We start from the raw sequence: 26225 nt of genomic DNA on the forward strand, positions 1-26225 counted from the left end.
CACCGCGTGCCGCTCATGGCGCGGCACAAAACCACCTCCGTGTTGGTCTCACAGGACGGCTTTCAGACGGCTGTCGGTGGGGTTTCAGTCGTGTGACTAACCGAGAAATTGTGGATGAGCTGGACATGCCAGAACATGTCCTGTGAGGCTTCATCACGGCGTTGCTTTCCGCCATGCGGCTCCACTGCAACGCGCGGAATTCATCCGCACGTCTGTCTCAATGTGCCGAAAAAGTGCTGATGTCCACGTCTTTCGCAATTCCTGTGCTAGTCAGAGGACGTCCCGGATAAAACACAGCGTCCAGTTTGGAAATGAACAGCACATTCCACTGTTACAGGAGTTTTTGTCATGGAAAGAGGAGCGGAGGAATTCCGCATGGCGCAAAGCAACGCCGTGATGAAGCCTCACAGGACATGTTCTGGCATGTCCAGGCTCATCCACAATTTCTCAGTTAGTCACACGACTGAAAACCCACCGACAGCCGTCTGAAAGCCATCTCAAAGCCGTCCTGTGAGACCAACACAGAGGTGGTTTTGTGCCGCGCCATGAACAGCACGGTGGCGCATCCGTCCGCTTTTCTTTCCATGAAAAAAACTCCTGTAACAGTGGAATGTGCCGAAAAAGTGCTGATGTCCACGTCTCCTGCCATTTTTGTGTAAGTCAGACGACGTCCCGGATCAACAAAGCCTTCACGTTGGAAATGATCTGGTTGATTCAGCCTGTTGATCGGTGCTCGGAGCGCGGTGCGCTCTCAGCAGCTGTGGGCGGTCTTTAAACCGGCTGGAGCACTCCTTAATCTGTGTAATCCCCATAAAATCGTCCCTCAAAGCCATTTGAATTTTCCGAATGGTTACCACCTGGAGGTCTCTCACAGTTTCTGGAAAAAATTTGATGCAGCAAAGCTCCAAATCGTTCAGACATTTATTCGCAATAAAAATCTGACGAGAGGGGGGGACCACTGCTCACACAAAGCCTGCTCACAGGCGAATGACGCAACTGACAGGCGTGAAAAAACTCACGCATGCGCACGAAGGTTCAAGCTTGGCTGATGCAATCACACGTGATTCAAATCCATATAGTTTTTGAAAAAATAAAAAGGTCGGATAATTTTCTAACAGACCTCATACGTCCTGCATTCACACCCTTGCACACAGCTCATAGTTTTGCTTTACAGTTATTTCTGCAGTTGTTTGAAGGGAACCTCTGACATTTGAGCATTAACATGTGTGACACTTAAAGCCATCCTGCAGTCTTACCGCTTATCAGCCTCCAGGTCACAGCAAAGAGCCGCCACCGGCAGGAAGGCCGGAGGACTTTCTGCCGGGTGGTACTGCTGCAGGAAACCAACTACATTCAGACCAAAGTCGTGCGTCCGGGGAAGGTCATCTGGATCTGCACTCACTCTGCCTATAATCTGAAGACATACAGAAATTTTATCATTTGATGAATTGAGTATACAGAGCCTTGTCTAACCTCTCTACAATTCTGAAGGAAATAATACTACATTTGGCGACCAAGCAGTGTTGCAGCTTTTTCAATAACAGAAGGTGGGTGACAGTTTCACCGCCTACTCCAGACAGTGAGGAACAGAAAAATAATAATCTGCAGCGTGGGCCAAAGTCAGGAGCCACACATCTGCTCACGCTGTGCCTGAAGACCAGCCCAACCTCCACCCAGATTAAGATTTCATACAAAATAAGACTGACATTTCATTGCCTTGTGGGTACTTCTAGGGACACAAAATTACAATGAGAGCAAATCTGACAAGATTTTGCTCTGATTGTAGATCTGTTACTATGGAATTATCAGACTGTGTCAGTGTTTATTATTGCTGTGATAATAAATTTTGAATCCAAAGCCAAATATTATTTCAGAGCTCATTCTGACATCCATGAAACTGCATAAAATTTCAAATTTCAAACCACTTTTGGCTTCACTGTCAGTGCTGCAACACAGTTGCATCTGGTTTTCATGTTAAAATTTGTGTGATAATTGAAAACTGATGTTATATGTCACAACATCAGACATTTTTTTGACAGTGTTAGTTATTTTACACATTGCTTAAATCAAATCAGTGACTTTTTTTGAGGGGACGATTCCATGTTCTTACCTCACATATCATGATACCAAAGGAGAATATATCCACCCGTTCATCATAGCTTTTCCCTGAGAGTCGTAAAGGAGAAAAAGGAAAAGCAAATTGAATTACTCCAGTCTGTGCATTCCATTTGTCATTCCATATCCAACATGGTGAGTTCTGCATATAAAGTATCCTTTAGTGTAGATGTAGCAGTGGCCTTGGTGGCCACTATATCCAAGCTCATTCTGAGCAAGATGTAACTTCCATGTGTCCATCCCCTCCATTTTGTTAATACGACAACTCAAAACCATACATCCTCTCAACTTGTAACTCATCAAATTACTGTAAAGCGACTTGAATTCAGATATAGATACATAAATAAATACTATGCTACAGTGCACACTGTTAACCCTAATGCTATAACAAAACCCAGCACCAACTGTAAACCTGTCAAACCCTAAACCTAAAAGTGAAAGAATTTCTTGTGCGTTTAACGACTGACACCAACCTGTCAGAGAACACAGAAGACAGCAACCACCAAGAAGAAGAAGAAGAAGAAGAAGAAGAAAAAGGGTCTTTATTGTCACTGTGCATACATACAAGGGTAGGCTGAAAAGTTCTAATGCTCACTATGATGCAGTTAATGCATTAACTGTATTATAGTGAGCCTTAGAACTTTTCAGCCTACCCTTGTACGATGAAATTTGTCTTCTGTGTTTAACCCATCTTAATTACAGTTAGACACAATCCAACCACTAGGAGCAGTGAGCAGCCACAGTCTGGCACCTGGGGAACAAGTCCAGTTGTAGAGACGATGCCTTGACGAGGACCAGAGATAGGAGTAAACCCTAAATAGCATGTTTTTGATAGTGTAAGGAAACTGGAGTGCTCAGAGGAAACCTACCCCAAAGCTCCCTGAGGTGAAGCCTACCACAAGGTGAAGGTTTTTTTTAACTTATGGTGATGTAATGCAGAAGGTAAATTGTTCTAAATGCCACTGTCAAGATACTGTCATCTCCCTAGATTTGGTCTGGGGAGCCTTGAAGAATGAATATTTTGAAAGCTTGGTCACTCACCGTTAATCATTTCGGGGGCCATCCAGAAGGGGTTACCCACCACGGTGTACCGCTTTCTCCGGTCAGGCCTGCGGAGCTCAGAGAGCATTCCTTTTGCACATCGCTCCAGAGATGATGTTCTACTGGGTCCCCGCTCATCCAGAACCAACCTGGCAAGTCCAAAATCTGCCACCACCACAGTTTGATTCTGAACAGCAATAGAGGGAGAGAATTTAAGTCAGAATGTTCTGTAAAAGGTTAATATCATGTCTTACTTCAAAACAGAGGAAAAAAGTTTTGAAAGGATGAAACTTAATGTCTGAAAGCTTGAAATGTCAAAAATCATTTTGCAACAGTGAAAATTTGTTTTGAAACCTTGTAAATGGTGATCTGAAAACTGTTGCACATAACTGGAAAAAACAAAACAAAACAAAACAAAACTGTGACATGTTAACTGTTAGTGTTTGACAGCTTAATGTTTAATTAATAAAATGTTTTGCAACGTCAAAAATGATTTCTGAAAGACCAATATCCATCAATGTTAATCCTTTGCAAGTTTTGCTTTTTTTTATTCTCAAGCGTCCTGCAATGTTATTATTATTGTGTATCTGGACGTAACAGTAACACAACATATTGTCAAAAATATGCTGCTCTGTTAGGGAATGATGTATTTACCTCTCTGACCAGGCAGTTGTGGGAGTTTAGATCTCTGTGGATAACTTTCATAGAGTGTAGATATGCCTTAGAAAGAGACATACAGTCGTGTCAAAGAAAAGTGTTACCACATTTTTTTGTATTTCTGTCCAGTTTAAAAAAATTTCACATCCAGTGTTGAATGGAAAAACTCACCATTCCAGCTGCAATATCTTTAGCATAACTCACTCTTGTATTCCAAAGGAAATCCTTGTCCTAGAACAACAGTATATAATATAATGTAATATAATATTAATAGGAAGCAGCTCTTTGAGAACACGTAGGGAGGAAACACAAAAGTTTATTTTAATTTACCATTTTCTGAATGGTTTCTCTGAGCGTTCCTCCCTGGATGTACTCAGAGATGAAATGTATTCGTTTGTCTTTGTAAAAGAGGCCAATAAATTTCAGTACATTGGGATGGTCCAGACAGCGCATCACCTTCACCTGTATGTCAGAAAGGCAATAGATAAAATAGGCCAAGTGTTTGTTTTTTGTTGTTGTTGTTTGTAGCAGGTTAAAATCAAAGCTGGACTCCTCTTCATGTATTCATGAGAATTCATGATACTTGTGCATTATGTGACATGTGTTTGCAGTTTGGCATGGTGTTAGGTATGGGCAGAATGCTTTTCAAAACCACCAAATATAAGTTGGGGTTTCCCCCTGGTGGCCGATATATGCAAAGTCAAATATGGCTACCACTAGAAAACTTTTAAGGTACTTGCATTAGAAGACAGAAGGTGAGATCTGCCCTTTGATCAGATCTGTACCAAAATATCAGCATTTGTATGGTTGACCTCTGCACCAAACTTCATTGACGTTCATGCACGTGCTTTTGGGGCATCCTGCTAACTGTCCAATTAACAGGCAAATGATGACAAAAATGTAATGTCCTTCATTAAAGAATTGATATGAAAATCTGAGACTCTGGTGGTTGAAGGGATATTTACCCCTAGGATGGAGGTTTTGGAAAACCAGACTCACTAGTAGTCAGTTCTTTAGATCACACACCCTTTTGTTTGGAAAATATAACAGTACTAACGGAGGTTGCATTGTCTGTTGCATACTGTCTTTTAGGGGTGTGCCAATCCAATATTCTAGATTGATATTTGTCCGATATGGGCAGAATTTACTGGATTAGATACTGGAAATTAAAGCAAAAGAAAAAATCTGATCTGATCTGAGTCATCTGTTGCACATCTGAATCATGAATGTTTCACTTATAAGACAGAGAAAACTGTATCAGCTTGGTATCAGTATTGGCAGATACTGTAGGTTCCAGTATCGGTGTCGCATTAGACATGAAAAAGTGGTATTGTGCCACCCCTAATTTGTGAATATTGAAATGTCAAGTTTTCAGTTTTCTGTTGCCTTGTGGAGTTGTCCATACCTACCTCCTTTAAGAAAGTCTTCTGTGTTTCTTCATCAAAACGAATCAGCTCTTTCATCACCATCACCTCCCCTGTCTCCTGATGTGTGACCTTCACAGTAAATTTGATAAGCTAACATTAACATTCGATGGATGTGTCATTCATCATAATAATAAAACAAAAGATCTTGACCTACACATTAGAGAAACGACAAAGACTGTTTTCTTTTATCTGCATAATATCATGAAGATTCAGCTTATGTCTATAAATGAAGCCATCTGGTCACAGATTCTAATGCTGCATCTTTTTAGTGGAACAGTCGGCCTGCTGAGAAAAAAGTCTGATTCTGTGGAGGTATTTAAATCCAGATTACAGACTCCTCTGTTCACTCTATTTTATAATTGGAAAAAACTTAGTTGTATTGACTCTCTGTCTTTCCCTTTGACTTCAATTACTGCCATTACTGGCAGTGAAAGACTCAGTCTCAAATTGTGGGGAATGTTTGTGAAATGTCAGAGTCTCTTGTCAGTGAACACATTACCACTTTGTCTGTTAGTTCACGATTATAAGATGGTTTTACTGTGAACTGTTTATTCTGGCTGATTGATTTCTGATTTGTTCTCAATGAGGATTGCAGACCACCATCGACCAGGACCTGCCAACACATTCATAGATCATTCTGCTCATAGCCATCCATCAGCCATCCATCTCCAAGATCTACAGGGAACTGTGGAAATCTGGAGCATGCTGAGGATTTCTGAAAAAAAAAAAAAATCTAATGGACAAATTCTGGAGAGTGTTTCTTATGACTTAATTGGGTTTGAACACTGACTTGCCAATTAGATTCCATTTATTAAGACTCTACTCTTGGCCATTTGGATGTTTTTTGAGCCACTGGGTGTTGTGACCACCGTGGACTCTATATGTATGTGTTGAGCTACAAGATTTTTGTCTTTGCATGTTTGACAATTCTTTGTTGTCCTTGTGTTCATTATTATCCATCCATCCATCCATCCATCCATCCATCCATCCATCCATCCATCCATCCATCCATCCATCCATCCATCCATCCATCCATCCATCCATCCATCCATCCATCCATCCATCCATCCATCCATCCATCCATCCATCCATCCATCCATCCATCCATCCATCCATTTTCTATACCCACTTACTCCAATTAAGGGTCACATGGGGGCTTCAATTCACCTAACCTGCATGTCTATTGGATGTGGGAGTAAACCGGAGCACCCAGGGGGAACCCACACAAACACGGGGGAGAACATGCAAACTCCACACAGAAAGGCACCCGGTGGTGTGATCCCAAGACCTTCTAGCTGTGAGGCAACAGTGCTATTATATTATATTATATTATTAGCATTGCCAAAGCAGATGGTCACCTCACTGAGTCTGGTCTGCTTGAGGTTTCTTCTTCTTCTTCTTCTTATAATAATAATAATAATAATAATAATAAAAATGCCTGATTGAGTTTTTCCTGATTACTGTTGCCAGTGTGCTTGCTCAGGGTGAGGGTAAGGTTAGATCTCACTTTTGTGAAGTGCCTTGGGACAACATATGTTGAATTCAGTTAACAGGATGGTCTTAGTTATACCATCATTACATCTTCGACCTCTTCAACTCTTACAACAACTGTTAACTAAGTCTACATTCACTATTTTCTTGTAGAAATTTGATCAAAACAAAAAGAAGGGGCATAAGTTACCACTACACCTTAACAGCCTGCCCAAAGCAACCCTTTCCTAGAACTTCTCCATGGATGAGATCTGAAGGTCTGAAGATGCGGTGTTTCCGTTCTCCAGTATCAACACGCAGAGACTCGGACCGAACCATGTCTCTTTGCTGAGATAAAACTGGTAGAGCCCCAGCAGAGAAAAGACATTTGTCTATACTGTAGCTCCGCCTGTAAAACAAAAAGAAACTTTAACAGAGTAAAATCTAGAGAAGTGAATCAAAATCAGTCAAGCATCTGTGCTTACAATATGTGTCTGGATCGCAGCCTCGTGGCTTCATGGTGCTGACGCGGTGAGAGGCTCATCTCCATTGGTTCATCTCCATCCCCTGCTGGACTTTGCTCCTCCTCCAGACTTGGGAGTTTACAAGTTATAGCAGTTTTGTCGTGGACACATGGGTCAGGACAGTTGACGGTGTCTTGGAGATTGCTGGAGTCAAGGTGGGTGTCATCAGAGTGTGGGTTGTGCTCAATTGTGAGTTGCAGTGGTCTGCTTGTATCCTGAATCACATGGTTCATCTAGAGGAAAGAATCAGATTTTTACCTTTGTTCATGTCTTTGGTGTTACTACATAGTCTGGTCTTAGATCTATACCTCATCTAGGGAAATGTTGCAGACTGGGATACAGTTGACCTCCAGTACTCTGTCACCAGTGTGGAGAGATGACAATTGGTCAACACCGAGGGTAGCTGAATCTAACCTGACCCAGGAGACAGATCCACCAGTGGATGGTTTAAGACAGAAAACAAGGTGAAGGTGTGTTAGATACATTTTGGTCTTAGCTGCAGTTAGCGTGTCACATCACAATCTCCTCTGAGAACCAGAGAGCTCACCTTGTCACTGTCACAACAGGATTGTTTTCTTGGCTGAGGTCCTTTGACAAAGTCAAGCCTCGCTGTCCATCTGCTAGAGGAGGGAGTAACACCAATGCTACCATATGGGGACTGTCAGTGTGTGAATAACTTGATGTCATGGCTGAGACACCGCTTTGACTAAAACAGTGGCCACTGTAGGATAGACAAACCCAGTCCAAAACAAAATTTTACTCCAGAGGAAATGGTTAGAATATGGCTTTTCTTTGTTTGTTTTTTGGTCTTCCCCTATTCTCAAATTCAAACTTACCAGTAGAGGTTAGCGCGATCAACCAGTGTGTAGGTTTCTCCATCTCCAATGAACATGCCACAGCTCATACAAGTGAAGCACTCAGGATGGAATTTCTGGTCTCCAGCAACCTGTTTATAGAGTGAGGTTGTACGATTTACAGAGAAGGTAGCAGATGAGGTCTTAGTTGTTTTAATAAAAAATAAATAAATCATATTGTCATTGTGGGGTATTGTGTGTAGAATTTTGAGGGGGAAAATGAATTTCATCCATTCTGGAATAAGGCTGTAACATAAAATGTGTAAAAAGTGAAGCACTGTGAATGGTTTCTGGATGCACTGTATGCTGTGGGTGGGTTGGTGGGTGGGTGAGTGGTTTCAAGGCGGTAACAGATATTTGCTTTCATTTCAGAAGGAAGTCAAGAGGAAGGAAGGCTTTGAACATATGAATAGTTATTGAGGTAATGCACGAACATTCAGTATTTCTTGTTCCAGGGTTTGATCTTCTACAGACCTTGACCAAATATCCATCTGTGAATATATTACAGTGTGTAGTAATTCATTTACTGAGACCATGCTTTACATAACACATTGTTTGTAAATTTAAACAGTGGTAGATTTAAATGATCAACACAGTAGATACACTGGTCAAACAACTGTCAACCAAAAAAAGAACAAGTTGAGTCAACTTAAAAGAATTCAGTCAATCAGCTGTCAATCAACATAAATATTGGCTTTTATTCCACTTCAGGATCGATTAAAATGTTTGCTCAAATTGCAATGTTGCATTTCAGCAGCACAAAATTATGAGATCCACTCACAACTCACAATTATTAACACTTCAATGTCAGTTTTTCCAATCACTCACTTTCCGATTAATTGCCTTTGAGAACCGCAGACCCCAGACAGATTTCCCACAGTGTACCATACTGTTTGTACACCAAATAAAGAAAATTGTTGGACCAACCTAAAAAAAACTGTTTTAGTTGGGAAAACTCAAATGAATTAGGTTGATCCAATCTGACAAGTCATATGTCAACACACTGACATCATTTGGCTAGCTTAATTCAATTGAATATTAACAATTGAAGCAGTTTAAGATTTTCTCTTTTTCAGTGTATTTGTTATTGATATTTGTGTATTTGTTATTGATATAAATGAAGTCTGAGACAGAGTATCCACTGACTTGGAAATGTTTATGTATCCTTCCCCTGACTTAATATTTAGTTTGTCCAATTACTTACCGGCATTGAGAATGCACTGGGAAAAAAAATAGAAAACCTACTGAGATTGCTTCAGTAAGTAACAGTTAAATGAATTAAGTTTGTCCAAATTGTCCAAGATAATTTATTTGAGTGTTACCAACTGCTGCAGTTTATTAGGTCGGTCCAACAGGAGCAGAGGATGGTGAAGGTAGAGGGGTTTTCTATACTTGGGGTCAATGACTCAAAGTAATGGAGAGTGTGGTAGAGAGGTGAAGAAGTAACCCAGTCTCACGGCATGTCGTGATTCAGCAGCATGAAATATACATTAATCTATTGGTTCATCATATTGTCACGAAAAGTGCAAAATTTTCATCATGGGAGCACGAATTTATTCTAATTCATTCCGTGACGGATGCACGTAATTAAAAGTGCAGCGGGGTCGGGAGTGGTTATGGTTAGGTTGGGGGAAAGGAGTAGGGTTAGGTTATGGTTAAGGTTAGGGTTGGAGGTAGGAGTAGGTTTAGTAATAGTGAGTTTAAAAAAAAACCCATCACGAAAATTTGAATCATTTTGAATGAATGAATGAATGAATGAATGAATGAAAACTGTTTATTTCGAACATTTGATACAACAACAATTACAAGATAGATCAGTAAAGACAACAACAAAAAAGTTCCTACTGTGTACCCAACATGTCCGAAAAGGGGTAGGGTGAAGCATCAGCTTATTTATCCCTACCCCTTCTTCCCCACAACCAGTAATACCCTTTGCCACATATACACATAGATTCCTACACACCTAAACCGATATTAATATAAATATATATACATATACATACACATATATATATACATACACACATCAACATACATACACATACACATATACATATATACACATATACATATATACACATATATATACACAAACATAAATATACACCTACACATACCTACTTACATACAAAATACTATATATTTACAAGCCGAAGCAAAAAACAAAAACACCCTAACCCTCATTACCCTTCCTCCTCCCTATACCCAGAAAAAACCATATTTTTGTACCGCTGTTTGAACTGGTTCATGCTTGGACATTGCTTGAGCCCCACTCCCAATCTGTTCCACATCCTCACCCCACAGACAGAAATACAGAAACCTTTTAATGTTGTTCGTGCCCACTGATGCTTTAAATTAAATTTCCCCCTCAGACTGTAATCCCCTGATCTGTTAAAAAACATATTTTTAATATTTGCTGGAAGTAAATTGTTTATTGCTTTATACACAATTTGTACTGTTTGAAAATAAACCAAGTCTGTGAATTTTAAGAATTTGGATTGTAAAAATAGTGGATTTGTATGATCTCTATAGCCAGTATTATGAATAATTCTTATAGCTCTTTTCTGCATTACTGATAGTGATTGTGTTGTACCTTTATAAGTATTACCCCATACCTCTGCACAGTACTGTAAATATGGTAAAACCAGTGAGCAGTAAAGAATGCGGAGTGAGTTGTGGTCCAGAATATGTTTCGCTTTGTTTAGAACTGAAATGCTTCTTGACAGTTTACTTTGTATATGTTTATATGAGTCTTCCAGTTTATCTTATCATCTATTATCACCCCCAGAAACTTATTTTCATGTACCCTTTCAATATCTACCCCCTCGACTTGTAACTGAACCTGTATGTCTGTATTACAATAGCCAAATAACATGTATTTTGTTTTACTTAAGTTTAATGATAATTTGTTTCTGTCAAACCATATTTTAAATTTTCCCATTTCTATACTGATCCTCCTCAGTAACTCCTGCAAATCCCCCCCTGAACAAAAAATGCTTGTGTCATCTGCAAATAATACTAATTTTAATATTTTGGAAACATTGACAATATCATTTATATAAATTAGAAACAGTTTTGGACCCAATACTGACCCCTGTGGGACGCCACAAGCATTGTCCAAGCATGATGATGTATATTCCCCCAACTTCACAAACTGTTTTCTGTTACTTAAGTAGCTTCTCACCCAGTGCAACACCAACCCCCTAATCCCATACTGTTCAAGTTTATTGATTAATATGTCATGATTAATTGTATCAAAAGCCTTTTTAAGGTCTATAAATTTTCCAACTGAATGTAATTTGTGGTCTATGGCGTTTGTAATCTCCTCAACTGATTCTATTAATGCAAGTGATGTTGAACTATGTGCTCTGAATCCATATTGACTATCAGTAAGTAATTTATGTTTATTTATGAATTTGTCTAATCTATTATTGAATAACTTTTCTAATAATTTGGAAAATTGTGGAAGCAAAGAAACAGGTCTATAATTTGTGAAGTGGTGTCTATCCCCAGTCTTATACAGCGGCACAACCTTAGCTATTTTCATTTGATTGGGAAATTTACCGGTTTGAAATGATAAGTTACAGATGTATGTTAATGGTTCTACAATCCATTCAATGACCTGTTTTACCACCACCATATCAATTTCATTTAAATCGGTAGATGTTTTATATTTACAATTATTCACAATGTCTATAATTTCATTTCCATCCACTGCTGTGAGGAACATTGAACAGGGATTTCTTTCTATAAGATTATTATCCCAATCCTCAGGTTGGGAATCGGGAATTTTTTCTGCCAAGCTTGGTCCAATATTTACAAAAAAATTATTAAAACCGTTGACTACCTCATCCTTATTTTCCTTCTTGACATTATTATCAATGAAATACTGAGGGTAACTCTGTTTTTTATTACCATTTTTGATAATGCTATTTAATATATCCCATATTCCTTTAATATTGTTTTTGTTATTATATAATATGTTACTATAATATTCTTTCCTACATACCCGTATAATATTAGTTAATCTATTTTTGTATTTCTTATATCTATTTTCTGCCTCTTTAGTCTTTAGTTTTATGAATTCTCTATACAGTGTATTTTTCTTATTACATGCATTTCATAACCCTTTCGTCATCCATGGTCGAGCTTGGATTTTTTGTTTTCTGTAGTCTTGTTTAATTGGACAATTTTTATCATATAATGATGTAAATATTTGTAAAAAAGTTTCATATGCACTATCAACATCACTTTCACTGTATACCTTTTCCCAGTTTTGCTCCTGTAAATCCTTCTTTAGTGTGTTCATGTTTTCCTCTGTCCGCACTCGCCTGTATTTTATTTTCTCCTCTGGCTGATTCCGCCGATGGTTTCTATTATAAACGATGAAAACTGGTAGATGATCACTAATGTCATTGATTAATAATCCACTCACAGTGTTATTCTCAATATCATTGCTGAATATATTATCAATTAAGGTGGCACTATGGGATGTAATTCTGCTTGGCCTGGTGATTTTTTGATATAAACTCATACTGTACATTATACTGATAAATTCATCTGATATTTTATGCTTATTTGGATTGAGCAGATCAATATTTAAGTCACCACAAATGAACACAGTTTTTTGATTAGTTGTTGAGAACATTTTTCCCATACAGTCAGTGAATGTTTCAATACTAGATCCTGGTGCTCTATATATACAGCTGACTAATACATTTTTGCTTTTTTCTTCACATATTTCAATAGTTATACATTCTAATAAGTTATCAATCACAGTTGTCATATTGTCTACTATTTTATAATCCATGTTCTTATCCACATACACAGCCACTCCTCCTCCACTCTTATTTTTTCTGTTTACACAATTAAATTCATATCCATCCAGTTCAAAATCCATTCCTTTATCTTCATTGATCCATGTTTCTGATATAGCAATTATGTTAAATATTTTTTTAAACTGACTTAAATATTCTTTAATGTTGTTAAAGTTTGCATATAGACTTCTGCTGTTGAAATGGATTATTGATAATTTGTTATCCGTTTTAATGATCCGATTAAACTGTTCATCTGTATAATAGCAACAACTGTCATTGATATTTGAGAAGAAATTATTGTCCGGGTCTATATCGTGCTCCAAGTCCAGTACATTGTGGTCTGTGTATTTAAATGTTCTCAGTTCTACTTTTCCATGATCAGCAATCCTTTGAGTTATATCCTTCTTGTCTCCAGATGTAGATGAATAGGTAGTAGATGAATAGGTTCCTCTGGTCTGTGTCATGGTGTTGTGATGTGTTTGTGTCCTCATACCTTATTGGTCATATTTGTCCAGATCCTCGCTTTAAGAAACACTATTGTTCATATTTGTCCAGCTCCTCGATGTTCCTTATTGCCATGACTTTTGCTTGTTCTGGTGATCCGTTCAGTTTGATGAATATTTTACAGTTTGAAGTCCATGTGTGCTGGATTTTTCCCTGTTTCTTTAAGAAGCGTGCTTTCCTGGCGATGTCGGCATTCCGTTTGGTGAGATGTTCATTGATGAATACGTTTGTCCCTTTCAGTTTTCTTCCTTGTTTTAACAGTGCTGTTTTGTGTTTTCTGTTGATGAATCTCATGATGACGGTTCGTTTATCACCGTCATTTCTCCGGGGCAGAGGGTGGCACGCTTCAATGTTATTTAAATCCATTTCTATACCTTTAGATAGGAGGAAATCAGCAACCTGTTTTTCCACAGAGCTGACCTCCTGTTCACTGGGATCCCCTCCGCTCTCATCTGTTACCGCCCGTGCGTAGGACCGTGGTTTGATGTGAAGACCTGTGATGATGACGTCGTTAATTCTGGTGTACTGCTCCAATTCAGCCACTCTATTTTCCAGCTGCACCAGATGCCGGTCTTTCTCGGCATTCTGGAGCCGTAATGCCTTCACCTCCTCCACCAGATCCATGATTGATTTCTGTTGCTGCTTCACAACAGAAATCTCCTCTGATAGAAAGTCCAGAGATTTTTTAATATCGTCACCTTCCTCCGCTGTCAGAACCTTCTTAGGCCCCATGGTCGGCTTATGAGCAGCTTGTCGATCGCCGATGTTAACAGCCTGCGTTGTTTGTCACCGGGATGGATCTGCACTGCGCTGGTGCCGCGCGGCCTCTGTGTTTCCGCGCTGATGGATCCGCGGTGGCTGCACGAGGCCTCGGGGAAGCGGCACTCGTGACGCGCGGCTTTAATGACGCAGCGCGCGGCCTCAGTGAATTCACCACGTTGGGCCTCGGACGTTGTTGCTGTCCAGTCGCGGGGCTAAGTTGCCGGTTGAGGTGGTATTCCCACTGTCCGGGTTGGCAAACACCGGCGTGGCAGATGGCAACTACAAACACCACCTCTGAAAACTCAGGTACAAACTTTTTGCAGCTCGCTCTGACGACACGCAGCTCTGACTGACTCTGATAATTTAAAGATAATTTTGTGATGGGAGGACGAAAAAACATCAGACTGGGCTGCAAGAAGAGAGTGCAGGCAGGGTGGGGTGTGTGGAAAAAGGTGGCAGGAGAGATTTGTGACAGAAAGATGTGTATAGGAGTGAAAGGTAAAGTTTACAAGACAGTAGTGAGACCAGCTATGTTATACGGCTTAGAGATGGTGGCACTAACAAAAAGATGGGAGGCAGAGCTGGAGGTGGCAGAGCTGAAGATGTTGCAATTTACTTTGGGAGTGATGAGGATGGACAAGATTAGGAATGAACATATCAGAAGGACAGCTCAGGTGGGACAGTTTGGAGACAAAGACAGAGAGGTGACATTGAGATGGTTTGGACATATGCAGAGGAGGGACTCAAGGTATATAGGGAGAAGGATGCTGAGGATGGAGCCACCAGGGAGGAGAAGAGGGAGGCCAAAGAGGAGGTTTATGGATGTGATGAGGGAGGACATGCGGGTGGTTGGTGTGACAGAGGAAGTTACAGAGGACAGGGTGAGATGGAAACGATTGATCTGCTGTGGCGACCCCTAACGGGAACAGCCAAAAAACAAAGAAGAAGAAGAAGAGACTGTATATATCTACAACCCCTGGCAAAAATTATGGAATCACCGGCCTCGGAGGATGTTCATTCAGTTGTTTAATTTTGTAGAAAAAAAGCAGATCACAGACATGACACAAAACTAAAGTCATTTCAAATGGCACCTTTCTGGCTTTAAGAAACACTATAAGAAATCATGAAAAAAAATTGTGGCAGTCAGTAACGGTTACTTTTTTAGACCAAGCAGAGGAAAAAATATGGACTCACTCAATTCTGAGGAAAAAATTATGGAATCATGAAAAACAAAAGAATGCTCCAACACATCACTAGTATTTTGTTGCTCCACCTCTGGCTTTTATAACAGCTTGCAGTCTCTGAGGCATGGACGTAATGAGTGACAAACAGTACTCTTTATCAATCTGGCTCCAACTTTCTCTGATTGCTGTTGCCAGATCAGCTTTGCAGGTTGGAGCCTTGTCATGGACCATTTTCTTCAACTTCCACCAAAGATTTTCAATTGGATTAAGATCCGGACTATTTGCAGGCCATGACATTGACCCTATGTGTCTTTTTGCAAGGAATGTTTTCACAGTTTTTGCTCTATGGCAAGATGCATTATCATCTTGAAAAATAATTTCATCATCCCCAAACATCCTTTCAATTGATGGGATAAGAAAAGTGTCCAAAATATCAACGTAAACTTGTGCATTTATTGATGATGTAATGACAGCCATCTCCCCAGTGCCTTTACCTGACATGCAGCCCCATATCATCAATGACTGTGGAAATTTACATGTTCTCTTCAGGCAGTCATCTTTATAAATCTCATTGGAACGGCACCAAACAAAAGTTCCAGCATCATCACCGTGCCCAATGCAGATTCGAGATTCATCACTGAATATGAATTTCATCCAGTCATCCACAGTCCATGATTCCTTTTCCTTAGCCCATTGTAACCTTGTTTTTTTCTGTTTAGGTGTTAATGATGGTTTTTGTTTAGCTTTTCTGTATGTAAATCCCATTTTCTTTAGGCAGTTTCTTACAGTTCAGTCACAGACGTTGACTCCAGTTTCCTCCCATTCGTTCCTCATTTGTGCATTTTCGATTTTTGAGACATATTGCTTTAAGTTTTCTGTCTTGATGCTTTGATGTGTTCCTTGGTCTACCAGTATGTTTGCCTTTAACAACCTTCCCATGTTGTTTTTATTTGGTCCAGAGTTTAGACACAGCTGACTGTGAACAACCAACATCTTTTGCAACACTGCGTGATGATTTACTCTCTTTTAAGAGTTTGATAATCCTCTCCTTTGTTTCAATTGACATCTCATGTTGGAGCCATGATTCATGTCAGTCCACTTGGTGCAACAGCTCTCCAAGGTGTGATCACTCCTTTTTAGATGCAGACTAACGAGCAGATCTGATTTGATGCAGGTGTTAGTTTTGGGGATGAAAATTTACAGGGTGATTCCATAATTTATTCCTCAGAATTGAGTGATTCCATATTTTTTTTCCCTCTGCTTGGTCTAAAAAAGTAACCGTTACTGACTGCCACAATCTTTTTTGCCTGATTTCTTATAGTGTTTCTTAAAGCCAGAAAGTTGCCATTTGAAATGACTTTAGTTTTGTGTCATGTCTGTGATCTGCTTTTTTCTACAAAATTAAACAACTGAATGAACATCCTTCAAGGCCGGTGATTCCATAATTTTTGCCAGGGGTTGTATATATTAAAAGCGAAGAGGCCTCTGTGTACATGTATGTGTGTGTGTGAGTGTACCTTCAAACACAGAGAAACTAGAGAGAGCTGACATTTGCTGTTTGGTATGCTTATGTATTCTGGGTCAAGGATGAACGCCGTCAAAATGTAATGTCGATGAGACTAATATTTTTGGAGAAATTACGGATATTACATAACAACAGTGAACAACAGACTTTGATAATTACATTCTGGACTCACACACCATTCCAAATCATTATAGAAACTTTGCATAATTTGTTACCACCCTTGAAAAATGTCAGCTACCTATTTTATAAATACTACCCAATCTAGAACCCGTGGATCCCCACAGGCAACATGCTTGTAAATGCATATAATTCCTCAATGGTTAATACAGTATTTTTATTAAACCCCTTTAATTAAAGCTGAGAGTCTACACACTATGAACACATCTTGATTGTTTGATTTCAGCTCCATTATGTTGGCGTACAGAGGTAAAATGACAAAACCTGTGTCAATGGCGTTACTTCTAGACGTGACTGTAACAAATACTGTGATATATATGTGGTTAGCAGTGCTTTCTAACACCACTCTAAACCACTTTAATGGAAAATGCAGTTGATATATGTATTCAGTAGTGTTTGATAAAAAAAAAAAAAAAATCCTTATTGTTGAGGGGAGTTGGAGTGAGAGCAACAAATTCCTTTTTCAGCACACCGTCTTCACACCCACAATCAGTACTACTGTCACCAGGCAGCTCCACTGCAGTGTCTAGGGGTTAAAGTTCAACAATCACATTTTTCAATCTGTGCTCCATTTTTAGAAGTTGTGGGGTTAATCTTTTTTGTATTGATTATTGATTTAGAGCAGGGGTGGCCAAGTTCGGTCCTCGAGAGCCACATTCCTGACACTCTTAGTTGTCTCCCTTAAAAGTCTGCTAACGAGTCTTTCATTGGATTCAGGTGTGTTGGAGCAGGGAGACAAGTAAGAGGGTCAGGAATGTGGCTCTCGAGGACCGAACTTGGCCACCCCTGATTTAGAGCATGAATACTGTCATGGGTGAACCGATTATATAATGTGATGGAACGGGTCAAGCTGAAAACACACTCAGTTTACCTCACTAAATGAAAAGAAGCTTTGAAAACAAGGATTATACAATTAGCTGCTTACCTTAGCCTCTTAAACGTCTGCTGGTGTTCTTCTACACTGAGTCATTGCAAGTCAGTTGCCAACTGTCAAAAACGGGCCCTACACCAAATGTTCTCAAACAATACTGCACCCATTAAATTCATGAACCCCACACCTTCTAAAAATAAGAGGCAATTTTTATTTTTCAGGATAAAAGGGGACCTTGATAATGGTAATTAGTATGAGTCAAGTACTGTACTGGTCTACGTACACGAGGAGAAAATTATTTATCCCCATGAAATTCAACTTTTTTTCCAAAAATTTCAAGTGTTTGAAATGGAAGCATCTGTAAACCAGATGCTTCCATTTCATTGTAGAACCTATGACCCCCTGGCCATGCAATGCGTTCCGAACTTTTGGCCATTTTTCTTATTGATCTTATTGTAATTTCAGGATAAAAAAGTTTTTCAATGGGTGTTACCATGATGAGTCCTGTTGTAATGGGTTCCTTGCAGCCGTGGCACTGCTCGCCATAACGGGTCCAGTAATGCTTCTTACAGTAGAGCCGCTTCTCCCGCTCATAGTACCAGTGAAACAAGATGCAGCCGCATTCACTACACCTGCAGAGAAGCACGGAGAAGACAGTGTGAGACGACACCGTAAGATCGAGTTAGGGTGATAAAATGCTAAATTAAACAGGCTGTTAGATTTACTGGCTCCTTCAGAAGTGTGTTTCAGAACAGTAACATGAGTCCAATCAGTGATGGATTCTGTCTAAGGAAAGCCGACCTGTTTTACCACACAGGATCAGGTGAAATACTTCCAGGTCTGTCACCTGATCTTCCTTAGTTAGGTTTTTTTGTCACTGACACCAGCTGTTTGCCTCTGTGACCAGGCCAACAGCAACATGATGCACTCAGCCATCACAAACTGGAGGCAAAGTCTCCTCTGGTGTCACTCCAGGACATCATAGACTACGTTTACATGCAGCCAATAACCCTTTCATAACCCTTTCATAACCGGAATATTAGCAATAACCCAGTTGCGTATGGCCATGTAAACACCCGCAAAACCCAAATTGCTCATATTCCGATTTTTAAAAACCCGAATATAACCCCTGGGTTACTTCTTTTCTAACCCGAATATCGGGTCATATAAACATGCATCGGGATATCCCCATAGAAAGGAACATTATTTTGTGTTCTGTGCATGTCCTATCCGCAAGGAATCTTGGTCTTTTGAGTACAGCAACTACTTGTATGCGGCGCGCGCAACCCACCGGACACCACAAGCAGAGGTAAAGAAGCATGGGGATATCCAGACACGACAGCACAGCACCACACTTTTGGAGCGAGGAGGAAACCGAGTACTTCATTAGTATCATGAAAGACATGAATATAATGTCTTTTATTGACGGTAGAAAGTACAGAGATAGCGACTTTTACAAGAAGGTGGCCAAAAGGTTACGCGAAGCAGGATTTGCACGAACGTCAGGCCAAATCAAGCACCGTGGAAGACGTGCATCGCTGTTTAGATGGGGATATTCCAAATGATTCCAATGAACATGTATACAGGAGTAACTCTGTCTGCTTAAGCATGTAAATGGGTTATTCCTACTGATTCTGAAACCGGAATGTTGATCTTATCCCGAATATTAATACCATGTAAACGTAGCCACAGTTTATCACCGCCACAGGGGCTTGACATACCCGCTCAGCGAATGCACTGCTCGGACCAATCCAAGCCCCCCACCTGAAAAATAAATAAATAAAATAAAGACTATGCACAATGTATTTGACATGTGCACTTGTTAGTCTATGTAGGTTTCAATTTTTCAATTCAATTTCAATTTCATCCATCCATCCATCCATCCATCCATCCATTTTCTTCCGCTTTATCCGGAGTCGGGTCGCAGGGGCAGCAGCTCAAGCAAAGCTGCCCAGACCTCCCAATCCACACACACCTCCCCCAGCTCCTCCGGGGGAACCCCAAGGCGTTCCCAAGCCAGCCGAGAGATATAGTCCCTCCAGCGTGTCCTGGGTCTTCCCCGGGGTCTCCTCCCAATGGGACGTGCCAGGAACACCTCTCCAGCAAGGCGTCCAGGGGGCATCCGGAAAAGATGCCCGAGCCACCTCAACTGACTCCTTTCGACGTGGAGGAGCAGCGGCTCGACTCCGAGCTCCTCCCGAGTGACCAAGCTCCTCACCCTATCTCTAAGGGAGTGCCCAGCCACCCTGCGGTGGAAACTCATCTCGGCCGCTTGTACTCGTGATCTCGTTCTTTCGGTCATGAGCCAAATCTCATGACCATAGGTGAGGATCGGAACATAGATCGATTGGTAAATCGAGAGCTTTGCCCCTACTCAGCTCTCTCTTCGCCACGACAGTCCGATACAGTGACCGCATCACTGCAGATGCTGCACCGATCCGTCTATCGATCTCACGCTCCATCCGTCCCTCACAAGACCCCCGAGATACTTAAACTCCTCCACTTGAGGCAAGGACACTCCACTGACCTGAAGAGGGCAAAGCACCTTTTTCCGGTCGAGAACCATGGCCTCGGATTTGGAGGTGCTGATTTTCATCCTGGATGCTTCACACTTGGCTGCAAACTGCCCCAGTGCACGCTGAAGGTCCTGATTTGATGAAGCCCTTGGCTTCATCAATTTCAATTTCAATTTATTTTCATTTATATTGCGCCAAATCACAACAGAGTTGCCTCAAGGCACTTCACACAAGTAAGGTGTAACCTTACTAACCCCGCAGAGCAACAGTGGTAAGGAAAAACTCCCTCTGAGGAAGAAACCTCAAGCAGACCAGACTCAAAGGGGTGACCCTATGCTTGGGCCATGCTACAGACATAAATTACAGAACAATTCACAGAAACAGAACAATTCACAAAATGACTAAACAGGAAATGCTGTTGGTGCACAGGACAGGAGGGTCGCCAACACAAATACAACTCCCATCTCTGGATGGAGCTGCACCTTAAACAGAGAGAAAAAAACAGAATCAGGCATTAGAAAGACAAGAAATACTGTATAATTTGCCAGCATTGAACAACAAGAACACAGAAGAAATACTAAGGTGATCGCCAGCCACTAGCCCTAAACTTCACTAAAAGATCCACAATTTAGGTAAAGTTGAGCCCTCGGCACGCTCCGTTTCCAAATAAAATGACTTAAAAGAGTAAAAAGTGTAAAACAAAACTATACAAGTATGCTAGCCATACGAAAGGGAAAATAAGTGTCTTATGTCTGGACTTGAAAGTCTCCACAGAATCTGACTGTTTTATTGAAGCAGGGAGATCATTACACAGAACAAGGGCACGATCATAGAAAGCTCTTTGACCTGCAGACTTCTTATTCACCCTAGGGACACAAAATAGTCCTGCACTGTGAGAACGCAAAACCCGGGATGGTACGTAAGATTTAATTAGGTCAGCTAAGTAGGGAGATGCCAGTCCGTGAACAATTTTATAGACCAGTAGCAGAACCTGAAAATCTGATCTCACTGGGACAGGAAGCCAGTGAAGTGATGCCAAAATGGGTGCTTTGTGGTCAAACTTTGTTTTGTGTCAAAAGTCTGGCTGCAGCATTTTGAACCAATTGGAGAGCTCTAATGCTAGACTGTGGAAAATCAGAAAATAAAACATTGCAGTAGTCCAATCTGGAAGAGATAAACGCATGGATCAGGGTCTCAGCATCAGCCATAGACAGGATGGGACGAATCTTTGCTATACTTTGTAGGTGGAAGAAAGCAGTCCTCATAATATTTCTAATGTGGAGGTCAAAGGACAATGTAGGATCAAAAATTACCCCAAGGTTCCTCACTTTGTGATGTATGACACACGAGCCGAGGCTGAGCATTAATTGGTCAAATTGATGCCAATGTTTCACTGGACCAAGAACCATCGTTTCAGTGTTATCAGAGTTTAAAAGTTTCTCGACATTCAACTTCTTACTGATGCAAGGCAGTCTTCTAAGGATTTTATGTGAACAAGATTACCAGCAGTTATCAGCATGTATAGCTGAGTATCATCAGCATAGCAGTGAAAGGTAATCCCAAAATGCTGTAATCTGTACCCAAAGGGTGCTATATAAAGGGAGAAAAGCAGGAGGCCTAAGACGGACCCCTGTGGAACCCCAAATTTCATGTCACTAAGGTTAGAGGTAGTGTTACTGTCAGAATGCTCGTAGCACGGGCCGGGGCGGAGGATTAGCAGCAATCTTCCATTCCAGCTTATTAATTAATCAAAAACCTAGACAGAGCTTTAATTCATTTGAAAGCTTGTATCTTAGTCTTGTCCATCCAAATTGGAAGTCCCAAAAACCAGTTTTATTTGTTATTATCTATCGTCCACCTGGTCGTTACTGTGAGTTTCTCTGTGAATTTTCAGACCTTTTGTCTGACTTAGTGCTTAGCTCAGATAAGATAATTATAGTGGGCGATTTTAACATCCACACAGATGCTGAGAATGACAGCCTCAACACTTCATTTAATCTATTATTAGACTCTATCGGCTTTGCTCAAAAAGTAAATGAGTCCACCCACCACTTTAATCATATTTTAGATCTTGTTCTGACTTATGGTATGGAAATAGAAGACTTAACAGTATTCCCTGAAAACTCCCTTTTGTCTGATCATTTTTTAATAACATTTACATTTACCCTGATGGACTACCCTGCAGTGGGGAATAAGTTTCATTACACTAGAAGTCTTTCAGAAAGCGCTGTAACTAGGTTTAAGGATATGATTCCTTCTTTATGTTCTCTAATGTCATATACCAACACAGAGCAGAGTAGCTACCTAAACTCTGTAAGGGAGTTAGAGTATCTTGTCAATAGTTTTACATCCTCATTGAAGACAACTTTGGATGCTGTAGCTCCTCTGAAAAAGAGAGCTTTAAATCAGAAGTGTCTGACTCCGTGGTATAACTCACAAACTCGTAGCTTAAAGCAGATAACCCGTAAGTTGGAGAGGAAATGGCGTCTCACTAATTTAGAAGATCTTCACTTAGCCTGGAAAAAGAGTTTGTTGCTCTATAAGAAAGCCCTTCGTGAAGCTAGGACATCTTTCTACTCATCACTAATTGAAGAAAATAAGAACAACCCCAGGTTTCTTTTCAGCACTGTAGCCAGGCTGACAAAGAGTCAGAGCTCTATTGAGCTGAGTATTCCATTAACTTTAACTAGTAATGACTTCATGACTTTCTTTGCTAACAAAATTTTGACTATTAGAGAAAAAATTACTCATAACCATCCCAAAGATGTATCGTTATCTTTGGCTGCTTTCAGTGATGCCGGTATTTGGTTAGACTCTTTCTCTCCGATTGTTCTGTCTGAGTTATTTTCATTAGTTACTTCATCCAAACCATCAACATGCTTATTAGACCCCATTCCTGCCAGGCTGCTCAAGGAAGTCCTACCATTATTTAATGCTTCAATCTTAAATATGATCAATCTATCTTTGTTAGTTGGTTATGTACCACAGGCCTTTAAGGTGGCAGTAATTAAACCATTACTTAAAAAGCCATCACTTGACCCAGCTATCTTAGCTAATTATAGGCCAATCTCCAACCTTCCTTTTCTCTCAAAGATTCTTGAGAGGGTAGTTGTAAAACAGCTAACTGATCACCTGCAGAGGAATGGTCTATTTGAAGAGTTTCAGTCAGGTTTTAGAATTCATCATAGTACAGAAACAGCATTAGTGAAGGTTACAAATGATCTTCTTATGGCTTCAGACAGTGGACTTATCTCTGTGCTTGTTCTGTTGGACCTCAGTGCTGCTTTTGATACTGTTGACCATAAAATTTTATTACAGAGATTAGAGCATGTCATAGGTATTAAAGGCATTGCGCTGCGGTGGTTTGAATCATATTTGTCTAATAGATTACAGTTTGTTCATGTAAATGGGGAATCTTCTTCACAGACTAAAGTTAATTATGGAGTTCCACAAGGTTCTGTGCTAGGACCAATTTTATTCACTTTATACATGCTTCCCTTGGGCAGTATTATTAGACGGTATTGCTTAAATTTTCATTGTTACGCAGATGATACCCAGCTTTATCTATCCATGAAGCCAGAGGATACGCACCAATTAGCTAAACTGCAGGATTGTCTTACAGACATAAAGACATGGATGACCTCTAATTTCCTGCTTTTAAACTCAGATAAAACTGAAGTTATTGTACTTGGCCCCACAAATCTTAGAAGCATGGTGTCTAACCAGATCGTTACTCTGGATGGCATTTCCCTGATCTCTAGTAATACTGTGAGAAATCTTGGAGTTATTTTTGATCAGGATATGTCATTCAAAGCGCATATTAAACAAATATGTAGGACTGCCTTTTTGCATTTACGCAATATCTCTAAAATCAGAAAGGTCTTGTCTCAGAGTGATGCTGAAAAACTAATTCATGCATTTGTTTCCTCTAGGCTGGACTATTGTAATTCATTATTATCAGGTTGTCCTAAAAGTTCCCTAAAAAGCCTTCAGTTGGTTCAGAATGCTGCAGCTAGAGTACTGACGGGGACTAGCAGGAGAGAGCATATCTCACCCGTGTTGGCCTCCCTTCATTGGCTTCCTGTTAATGCTAGAATAGAATTTAAAATTCTTCTTCTTACTTATAAGGTTTTGAATAATCAGGTCCCATCTTATCTTAGGGACCTCATAGTACCATATTACCCCATTAGAGCGCTTCGCTCTCAGACTGCGGGCTTACTTGTAGTTCCTAGGGTTTGTAAGAGTAGAATGGGAGGCAGAGCCTTCAGCTTTCAGGCTCCTCTCCTGTGGAACCAGCTCCCAATTCAGATCAGGGAGACAGATACCCTCTCTACTTTTAAGATTAGGCTTAAAACTTTCCTTTTCGCTAAGGCTTATAGTTAGGGCTGGATCGGGTGACCCTGGACCATCCCTTGGTTATGTTGCTTTAGACGTAGACTGTGTTTCATAATTATTGTATGGCCTTGCCTTGCAATGTGGAGCGCCTTGGGGCAACTGTTTGTTGTGATTTGGCGCTATACAAGAAAAAAGTTGATTGATTAATTGATTGATATCAAGTAGAATATGATGATCCGCTGTATCAAATGCAGCACTGAGATCTAACAGCACCAGAACCGTGGTGATGTCCAAATCCATTCTAAGCAGAAGATCATTCACCACTTTAGTGAGAGCCATCTCTGTGGAATGATATTTTTCTAAAAGCAGACTGCAGTGGCTCAGAGAGATTATTCTCAGTAAGATAGTCCACGAGCTGCTGTGACACCACATTTTCCAGAATTTTAGAGCAAAATAATAGATTTGATATCGGCCGTTAGTTTTTCAATACACTATGGTCAAGATCAGGTTTCTTAAGTAATGGTTTAATCACTGCAGATTTTAAACATTTAGGAACAGATCCCAAAGTTAAAGAAAAAATAATAATTTCCAGCACAGTCAGCCCAAGAGTGGGCCACAGGTCCTTAAAGTTTTGTTGAGAGGTTCTGATGGAGCAGGCCACTGCCATGATGGAGGCCTGCATGGTTGGTGAAGGGCCGGTTGTCCCTCAGTCCTACCACCTCAGTGGTCTGGCGGAGTCAGCAGACATGGGATCATCAGATCCAACACCTGAGAGGGGCAGGAGCCCAGTGGAACCAAACGGCTTCATGCTCAGGGTTGTCTGTGCTCTGATGGAGCCGTCTGCCCCTGGTTCAGATGACATGGATGTCTCAGAGGAGCCATTCAGGTCAAGGCAGTTGGCTGTGGGTGTACCTGTGGGCCTGGTGATGACTCTCCTGATGTTGTTGTGGGCCTCTGTTGTTGGGTTGGTCACATGCCTGGGTCGACTTTGGCATCTCAGTGCGCCATCCGGCACTCCGGCCGCGGCCAAGGTGGTTCTCAGTGCACCATCCAGCAATCTGCCCGCGGCCAAGGTGGTTCTCAGTGCGCCGTCCGGCACTCTGCCCACGGCCAAGGTGGTTTTCAATGCGCCGTCCGGCAATCCGCCCGCGGCCGAGGTGGTTCTCAGTGCGCCATCTGGCACTCCGACCAAGGTGGTTTTCAGTGCGCTGTCCGGCAATCCACCCGCGGCCGAGGTGGTTCTCAGTGCGCCGTCTGGCACTCCGACCAAGGTGGTTTTCAGTGCGCCGTCCGGCAATCCGCCCGCGGCCAAGGTGCTTCTCAATGCGCCATCTGGCACTCTGCCCGCGGCCAAGGTGGTTCTTAGTGCGCCGTCCGGCATTCCGCCCACAGCAGTTCCTAGGATGCCGTCTAAGAAGCCGCCCGAGGTAAATGGACTGCATTTAT

General features: G+C 41.0%; 1 protein-coding gene across 1 annotated transcript in view; it reads right to left on the reverse strand.

Annotated features, from left to right (window-relative positions):
• Positions 1-26225, reverse strand: part of LOC117517217 (LIM domain kinase 1-like) — a 42588-nt gene that overhangs the window by 3806 nt on the left and 12557 nt on the right. Inside the window, exons 2-14 of the mRNA XM_034178160.1 lie at positions 18422-18560; positions 8071-8180; positions 7782-7955; positions 7543-7648; positions 7196-7467; positions 6930-7119; positions 5223-5309; positions 4144-4275; positions 3985-4044; positions 3811-3876; positions 3157-3343; positions 2111-2166; positions 1257-1414 (exon numbers count right to left, since the gene is read on the reverse strand). Of these exons, the coding sequence (XP_034034051.1) occupies positions 1257-1414; positions 2111-2166; positions 3157-3343; positions 3811-3876; positions 3985-4044; positions 4144-4275; positions 5223-5309; positions 6930-7119; positions 7196-7467; positions 7543-7648; positions 7782-7955; positions 8071-8180; positions 18422-18560 (1737 nt within the window). The remainder of the gene's footprint in view (positions 1-1256; positions 1415-2110; positions 2167-3156; positions 3344-3810; positions 3877-3984; positions 4045-4143; positions 4276-5222; positions 5310-6929; positions 7120-7195; positions 7468-7542; positions 7649-7781; positions 7956-8070; positions 8181-18421; positions 18561-26225) is intronic.

The sequence above is a fragment of the Thalassophryne amazonica genome, chromosome 9 (genome assembly GCF_902500255.1).
Source record: "Thalassophryne amazonica chromosome 9, fThaAma1.1, whole genome shotgun sequence".
In the NCBI taxonomy this organism is placed as follows: domain Eukaryota; kingdom Metazoa; phylum Chordata; class Actinopteri; order Batrachoidiformes; family Batrachoididae; genus Thalassophryne; species Thalassophryne amazonica.